The sequence below is a fragment of the Siphateles boraxobius genome, unplaced genomic scaffold (assembly GCF_051911475.1).
Source record: "Siphateles boraxobius isolate OS27281-9 unplaced genomic scaffold, OSU_SipBor_1 35, whole genome shotgun sequence".
Classification (NCBI taxonomy): Eukaryota; Metazoa; Chordata; class Actinopteri; order Cypriniformes; family Leuciscidae; genus Siphateles; species Siphateles boraxobius.
In genome coordinates, this window is record NW_027508975.1 from 3506647 (window position 1) to 3515647 (window position 9001).

The following is a 9001-nucleotide window of genomic DNA, read 5'->3' on the forward strand; positions in this document are numbered from 1 at the left end:
ATAGGAAGTTGCTTGTTGCTCCACATTGTGGACTTGATTATAAGTTGATCAGTTTTAATGTGTTTAAAAAATTAAAATATAATTTAATCTCATTCAAAACTAGATCAAACTAAAAGTCGGTCTATACCATTTCAGGGTCAGAGGTTCATTTGTTAGTGTCTGTTTCTCTTCTGTAGAGAATGAGTGGAAACAGGATGTTTGGAGGAAGAAGAATCAATGCTTCCAGGTGACAGGTTTACTATGTGGGGGGTAGTACAGACACAGAGATCTAGAACAGATGCTTTATCCTAAACTTGCAAGCGTAAGTTCGTTCGGGCCCAGTAATCACAGCACTCATCCTTAAAGGTACAATATGTAGGATTTTTGCATTAAAATATCCAAAAACCACTAGGCCAATGTTATATATTTTATTTAGTTTATTACTTACAATATCCCAAATGTTTCAAACAATTTATAAATCGTGAGAAAATTGCGATTTTAACCAAGGAAACGGGGCGTGTGAGCAGGGGTGAGGAGTTGCCAGTCAATGACGTCATTTCCGCGTTACCCTCGGTTACCCACATCCTAACTGACAACAGTCAACACACTCAAATGTCCTTTAGTGTGACCGTGTAACTATTAGTGCAAGTGAAACAGCGCTCAAGTTTAATTCGTCTAATAAACTGTCCTGTGTGAGTATTAATTCAGCACTTGCGTGTAGTTCGGTAGAATGAAATGTACTTATTCTTCTTTATCCGCGGGACTCGCGTTGCGTGTGACGCTGGTATAGCCTACGTCTAGCAATCGCGCCCTGCTTCACACCACAGTCATGTTAAAAACATTAATGTATTCACTCATCCATAAAAGATCCATCAGCTTGACGACAAGATCCATAATTCATCTTAATGTGGAATATACGTCATAGGTATACGCCTATGTTATTGTAAGAGGTTAGCGACCCCTTGTGGCGAAAAATCCTTGCATATTGCACCTTTAATACCTCCTATTACTGCTGACTAGAATGAAAATCCCATCTCCCCTACCAAGTGCTGAGGCGAATGACTTGGTCACTGATATGTCCACAACAAACCTCCAGTGTCACTGATTAAAAACCTGAATCCTGTATTAGCAGATTTCCACAGAAAGCCTTGAGCTCGTTTATTAAATATTATGGCTGGTAACAAGCAGCTAGCTATAGATGGTCGTCAATCATTTTTCACGTAACGTTAAACTCACATTGTACAGCGGGGGATTAGATTCATTTCAGTGACTCGATTCTTTTGAATCCGTTCACCAAAAAGATTCTTTCGAGTTTATTCATGAATCACGTCTGGTTCCATAATTACCAGAAACGAGTATTTTGTATAGCCTATACACGGGTTTCTCGTATACAAACAATACCGGATGCGGGCGCTCAGGTTCTTTTACGAGTTCTGTAAAAGAACATTGTAATTAACGTAGATTTCGCATTGTTTGTAATTTCTTGTTGGCTCAATAATAAACTGCAATTTCAGAGTTTAATTAAAAACTCTTTTATATTATAATAGTTATAATATTATAAATTATAATATTATAACTCTGTTATAAACGATTATATTAAAAAACTTACTCTCAGCAATGGAGATCTCGACGGATCCCTATATACCTGACGATCTTTGGATTGTGGATGACAAGAAGTGGCCAGCAATTGTATGGCCTGATATATATATATATATATATATATATATATATATATATATATATATATATATATATATATATATATATATATATATATAATTGTCTAATTCAGACACCAAGTGTGTATACAAGAGAAATGATTAGAGCGTACAAATCCCTTGATACATACAACTGAGAAATGTGGTCATGTGCAGCTCGTCAAATATGCTGCACTGGATTTTAGCGTGTTGAGATCAGATGTGCTCCCTAGCCAAAGCCAAGCCTTATGATGTCTGGGTGTATGTCCATAAGGGCCTTGGTTACATCCTTACGGCTAACTGCAAATGCATGGCAGGGTACGTCTATCAAAATGTATGGGTCATTCCTACTATTCGGTGCCATTTCAGCTTGGTAAATTTCTATTAAAAAAAGAGTAAAAATTTCCATGATTTAATAATTTTATCTGAAGAATGGCTTGTTACACTACAAGAAAAATATATTGGTCCAGCTCAGGATATCACTCTTTAATAATTTTGACTAAATTCTTCACACATGCACGCAAAGGCCAAATGTCCACCCTGTTACAGGACATTCTCATCTAAATTAATAAATGTTTTGAATTCACAGTTATTGTAATATTAACATTTTCTAAGAGCTCAAATGTCCCTCGCTTTACCCCACAAATGTATTTTAACAAAGTGTTCATTAACGAGCATTATCTTGAAAAAAGTTGTTGTATTTTAAGCCACAGTGGTAATTTCAACACATTTCTTTTAGAATAAAAAGACATTTCAATGGAATTTTGCCCCTTTTTTAAATTATTTCATTTAGCCATTTCATTCCCTAAAATTAACCACAAAGATATGCATAACATTTGTTGAACTTATTTTATTAACTTAAAAAAACACACACAGAGGTAACAGGGTGGACAGAGGGGTAACAGGGTGGAAATCACACCATTGAACAACAAAAAAATTCTACATGCATACCATTTAAGCTACTCTTTCTTGAAGTTATATAACAAATACATGTAGGCTATAATAAATTAATTATAAGTACCAATTCAAGGTGTAAACACTCATTTATTTAGCATTTACACCCACTCTATTACAATATGTCCACCCTGTTACTGTGCAAAACAGTAACAGGGTGGACAGTAACAGGAGGGACATTTTATGCTAAAGTTAGCCATTGCTACAAATGTGATGAAAAACAAGCTAGTGCGCAGTGATTACTGATTTAACCTGTTTATTAACCCTATTTTCAAAATTACAAACAATTATCAGTTTCCACTATAGATAGGCATAACAGGGTGGACATGTTATGCTTTACCACTTCAGTGAATCATTCTAAAACATTGAAAAAAGAGTGAATTAAGGAGTGATACTTACTCTGCTTCTTGAAGATAATTTGCCACCAAAAAGTATTCAAATTCTTGAGAGACATGTGATTAGAGGAACGGTCAATGGGCTTCTTCAGAGGGATTTTCCATCAGAGTAACAGGGGGGACATTCAATTCAGGGACACAACATATTTTAAAGACTTTAACCATTAAACATGTATAACTAACAAAAAAAATATATTTTGGTGAGGAATATTATAATAAGAATATACAAAAAAATTGAAAAATTTGGAATTTATTTGATTTTTATTACTTATATTTGTGGCTGAAGTTGTGCAAGCTTACTTGGGGACATAGCCTTGCACTAAAATCAGAGTAATTTTTTATTTATTAATTAATCCTGTGTACATTTATTGTGTTCTATGGTAAAGGAGGATTAACTATTTAAGATGATCATTTAGAATCAAGTATTAGCCCATTTTTACTCAAAATATACACCACATTATGTCATGAGGACTCAAATGGCACCGAATGCAAAGAATGACCCGTATCTGCCATCAGAAACACTTTACTCCGGTACGAAGACCGCGGGTCTTTTGCCCCCTGGCTGCGTGCGCAATCAGTGATGACGTCGCAAAGAAATCCATGTATTGTTATGAGTTATTATGAGTGAGTCATGGAATCCGAGTCGAACATTAAAACAGGTAGGGCCTTCTTAAAAACCATAATTAATGTTATAGACTATAATAGGCTAGACAATACACGGTTAGGCTAATTACTGCACGGAAGTGAACGAGAGTGATTCGTTCACCTAAAAGATAGTTAAAAACTCGGGTATTATTAATAGGCCCAGCCGCCCATATTAAACATTTGTAGTTCTTGGGTTGATAAAATATTATAATCTCTATTATGTCTTGTAGCTCTTAGGAACAAAGAGTTTAAAACTAGTCCACAAAATTCCGAACATTCATCCAGATTAACCATAGCCTGCTACTTTTATTCTTATTCTTGGATTCTATCATTTTAACTTGTCAAAAATAAAGACCTTTAAACCCCCTTTATAGCTAAAATGAATTGAAGCTCCTCTAAAGAGGATCCATGACTATTGTGTCAGCTCTCATTATTCAGGGTTAAAGCCTGATAAGCACTTCAGTTTTTCCTTTGACCAAAGGACTAATGGCTTAGACATCTCATCCTATTCAGCTGTTATCTGTAATGTGCTGTTGGCGTACTCCATGATATTATCCTCTTATGCTAAATATGGCTTTTCATTGTTCATTTCCCCCTCAAAAAATGATCTAGAGTCTTAGCAGACAAGCTTAAAACTTGACTTTCATTATAGCGCAGATAGACATGGCTTATGGCTGTGTGAAATAGCCAATAACTTTTGAAAGTGTCATTAATAGGGTAAATATATTAAATATTATTTGCATTCATATAAAATTATTCATTGTTATATTGAATATTTATTTTTAATATTAAATATTCATATAAAATAAATCAGTACAATTATTGTTTGCTAGTAAAGGATTAAATAAAGAAAATATTCTAAAAACTTAAAGCAAGCAAGCAAGCCCCGGAAACCAACGAACAAAAAGATGTAAATGATCTAATGTCACCAACACTGGTCTGGAATTATGTGGAATGTCTGACAAGCAAACATGATGTTGGAGGATCTATGTAAAAGGATAAGATGGTGACTCTTCGGCAGTCATATGTCTGTAATACAGAATATGATGTCAGTATATGATTCCAACAGGCTCCAGTAGAAGGTATTTCTTCACTGATGAAGGAAGAATGAGTCGCTGGACACCCAATTCACAGCGTTTCGACAATGCGGCACGTATTGCACATCTGGCCAGATGCTGTAGAGTGCGTGGACTGTTGGTGCAGATGGCAAACACAGAGTCATAGAAATTCCTGTGCCGCTAAATGAAGAAGAACAGATACGGCTGAAAAAGCAACACTTCATCAATGGACTTCTTGAAATCAAGGCTTGCAGGGCAACAAAATACTAGAAATTATTCTTTGCTTCTTAATATTTAGTTTCAAATGCATAAGAAAATAACATGCCCTACAACTGGAAGACACTTTGCAAAAAAATATATATATATATTTGTCTCATATTCAAGGAAAACAGCACAAAATATTGTTTTCTTTACACAGCCCAATATATATTTTGGATCAATAATATTTTTAATGTTTTCGAAATTGGTCTCTTATGCTCACCAAGGCTGCATTTATTTGATCAAAAATACAGTAAAAACAGTAATATTGTGAAATATTATTGCAATTTAAAATAATGTTTTCTATTCTACTATATTTTAAAACGTAATTTATGTCAAAGCTGAATTTTCAGCATCATTACTCCAGTCTTTAGTGTCACATGATCCTTCAGAAATCCTTCTAATATACTGATTTGATGCTCGAGAAACATTTCTGATTATTTTGTAAACAAGATTCCAAAAATTTCAAAAAAGTTTGACCTTTTCCAACAGCTTATTTTCGCACTAATTTTAAATGTTTAAAATAATAGTTTTATTTTAAAATAATAATAAAACTAATATATTTTATTATGTATTTTATGATATTTCATTTCCCAATATTTTATTAAATAATACAAAAACATTATTAATAATTTTCAGTGTATAAAAAGTTAGTTTCTGACCTCATAAACAGCTTCAGGAATGGCGGCTCTCCATTTTTTAGTGCACTTGATATGTTCATAAGAATTGACCATCACCTCCACTGCCCTGGGGTGTTCATGACAGGCCTGCAACACCTACTTACCAACCAAGAACAACAACGGTAATAAGACCTGCTTTAAGTGCCAACAGCTTCCAGTTGACCGTAAAAATATACCAAAATATTAAAGGCTGTGTGATGATGTACCTTGTGAAACTGTAGTGGATACACTCGGGCTGCTCCGTAGTTCAGCAGCAGCTGATAGCAGCGTTCAGGAATGGCCCACGGCCTGATCTGCGTCACCTTCAGAAGATACTGTATAGCTGCGCATCCATTGATATCCATAGTGTTAGTTTCGGCTCCGGCCTCCAGAAACATCTGGATAAGCACATGGTCAAAATTCCAGCAGGCTTTGTGTAACACCGTCTTCTTGTCTTCGTCATATAAATATAAGTTAGCGTTGTGGTCTAACAGGATTCGGCAGACAAGATGGTGGTCTGAGCTGTAGGTTCGCTCACGAATGTCCATGGCCCAGAATGCAGCAGTGAGCAGAGGCGTCTCCTTGTAGCCGTTGACTGCATTAATATCAGCTCCTTGAGCAATATATAAAGCCACCAGTTCAGGGATACCGAAGCGGGCCGCTGTGTGCAGAGGGGTGTCTTGGTTCTCCTCACTGGGCATGTTGACATTTGCTCCTGAAGTCAGATTAGAAGTGTTTTGTATGTTTTTGGACCCCATTGACTTTCGTTATATGGACAAACACAGTTCAAATCTTTGTGTTCCGCAGAACGTAAGTCATGCAGATTCTAATTATTTTAGTATCATTGAGATACTATTATAGTTTTTGTTCATTTTTATTTCAGTACTGTACATTTTAGTACATTAATGCCCGGTTTCACAGACAAGGCTTAAACTAGTCCCAGACTAAAATGCATGTTTGAGCTGTTTTAACTGAAAGCAACTTGCACTGACAAATCTTAAAATATGTCAGTGCCATTGTTTTGTCTCAAGATGCACATCAGTAATGATTTTTAAGACGTTTATAAAAGCTATTTGAATGACCTAGTTGAACTAAGGTTTAATCCTGGCTTAATCTAAACTTTGTCTGTGAAACCAGGCCTAAATTCAACTAAATGAAATTGAAAAATATTGCCTTGGGATTTAGCTGAAATAAAATAAGTTTTAGGGTTGTTTTTTTTATATCTATTTTATTTTTATTTTAGTTAACATTCTTTTTTTACAAGCAACTTTTTTAGTTTTAGATGGGTAACCATAACTTTTCAAATGTACGGACCTTTGAGAATAAGTTGTTTGGCACAGTCCAAAGACTCTGATGTAATGCAGTGGTGTAAAGGTGTATGTCCACTCAGGGACATGCTGTTGATCCGTGCGCCCCATTCCAGCAGAAGCTCCACACAGTCTGCATTAGACACTGTACAGGCCACATGTAGAGGGGTCTTCCCATTAGGTTTCCTGTTGACCGCTGCCCCGTTCTGCAGAAGGATTATGGCACTATCCAAAGCGTTGTACATCATACACACATGAAGACCCATCGCCCAGGATGTCTCCAACTTATAACCTGGTAGCCAATAACCTAGTGTGTTCAAATATTTCATATTAAAATAGTGCACATGGGGCAGGGAATATCCTTTTAAAAAGCAGCTTGCTAATTGGTTGCAGGCGGTATTAGGGGGTGGGGCATTATCATTCTAGATTCTCATCTGATTAGACAAAAATCTGTGTAGTGCATGATGAGTCATCAATCTTTTTTGTTTGTTTTCCCAGAAGATAAAAATCATACAAAAAATTTAGCTTTTAGCAGTATACAACATTAAAGGGGGCCTCAAAGCTAACACACAAAGCCTAAAGGCCATTAAACTCCTTATTTTTGATTTGAGAGGATGTTGTGACAAACTAATTAAAGAACAAAAAGCTTCTGATACATAGGCTACAAATCACCTGTATGATTATACAATTGAACAAATGCTATTTAAAAAAAGGGTTTAGATTAAATATAGTGCAAAGCATAACACACTGCAGGATACCGTTTATGTTCAAGTAGCCTATTCAGCGTGCTTCACTGAGGGTGATTTCATAGGCGATCTTTATTTTTGTGTTACTGGTAGTCTGGCTCCACCCTGTGGCTGGATAACTAAATGCAATCATGCAGTGCATTGATTTCTCTGGTAAAAGAGCGACTGTAGTGTTGTCATCATGAATTACCTTGCTTATACGAGGCAAGGGTCAAATCGCGGTCCTCCACGTCTAACACAGCATCTATGTCAATGCTGGTGGTGCGAAGGATTTTAGAAACCTCCGCTGCGTCGTCACGCGTGAGCGCTTCTAGAAAGCGTGCCTTTAAAAGCTTCGTTGCTTCCCGCTGCGACAAATCCCGGTCATCTTCCTCAGTTAAACCGAGACCTGCTCGAGACCTGCTCATATTTCACACATACACTCCGATTAATTCGCAAGAAACACTTTTTCAGTAAATGTAAGTGATTCCGAAAAGGTTAGTAAATTCCGGCGGTGAGTGCAGCTGTGTAACACAATCGGTGGAGCCAGTCACAGTCTGACTATTAATAGACTGAGGGGAAGAGGTCAAAGCCGGGCAAACACTGTACGTTTACCTTTCCTTTACAAAAAATATAAAGTCTTCGATTTCCATAACTACATCCTGCTAAAAACAAACTTCTTCCTCTTTGCTTTCTCAATTTGTTAATCCCTCCACGTTCTAGCTTGTTTAGACGGTTTTTGAAACTTTGTTTAGCTATCTAGCACTTCTGTTATACCTTGCTTAAACTGAATTGCTCATTTTGTAAGTATGCTAAATGAGTAAACGTAATGTTTGCTGAAGAAGAGGCAATACTGAATTACTGATAGGCTATTAAAGTTAGCCCTACAATGACTGTAGGGGAGAGTTGGGTAAGATGAGCCAGTTTTTATTTATGTGGAACTGCAGGCAAGGGAAATTGAGACAGAAGTACAATGAAGACATTTACTGTTAATTTGGGATGTTGCCTGTCAACTGAAAATATAAGAATGCTATGACAAAGAGCCTTGAAAATATGACCTCAGAAAAAAAAGGTGTTCATGTGACTCAACTTACCCCAGACTAGGGGTAAGTTGATCCCAGTCAGTGGGTAAATTGAGCCATCTGGGGGTAAATTGACCATCCTATTTTTCACGTTTTAATGCAAGCATAATAATAATAATAATAACTTGCCTCTTTAAAAAAAACATTTAATAATAGGCTACACTTACATTTCCAAACAATGTTACTTTTTTGACAACACAAAAAAAAACAATTGAAGTTTAATTTTCCCTTTAATCTTTTAT

At 36.1% G+C, this 9001-nt stretch overlaps 1 protein-coding gene across 1 annotated transcript; it reads right to left on the reverse strand.

Annotated features, from left to right (window-relative positions):
• Positions 1-4599: 4599 nt before the first annotated feature.
• On the reverse strand, positions 4600-8236 carry asb4 (ankyrin repeat and SOCS box containing 4). Its single transcript, XM_077196110.1, has 5 exons — positions 7889-8236; positions 6960-7259; positions 5873-6360; positions 5649-5762; positions 4600-4908 (listed from the first exon to the last, which is right to left on the reverse strand). Exons 1-5 carry the CDS (start codon positions 8103-8105, stop codon positions 4720-4722), a joined length of 1308 nt encoding a protein of 435 aa, XP_077052225.1. The 5' UTR covers positions 8106-8236; the 3' UTR covers positions 4600-4719.
• Between the last annotated feature and the right edge of the window lie 765 nt (positions 8237-9001).

What these genes read in the sequence shown, in the direction of transcription:
- asb4 (XM_077196110.1), bottom strand. Translation starts at nt 8,105, where the DNA reads ATGAGCAGGTCTCGAGCAGGTCTCGGTTTAACTGAGGAAGATGACCGG. An exon ending in CAAACAACTTATTCTCAAAG is followed by an intron (nt 6,361 to 6,959) that starts GTCCGTACATTT and finishes ATCTGACTTCAG; the next exon opens with GAGCAAATGTCAACATGCCC. An exon ending in TTCCTGAAGCTGTTTATGAG is followed by an intron (nt 4,909 to 5,648) that starts GTCAGAAACTAA and finishes TTCTTCATTTAG; the next exon opens with CGGCACAGGAATTTCTATGA.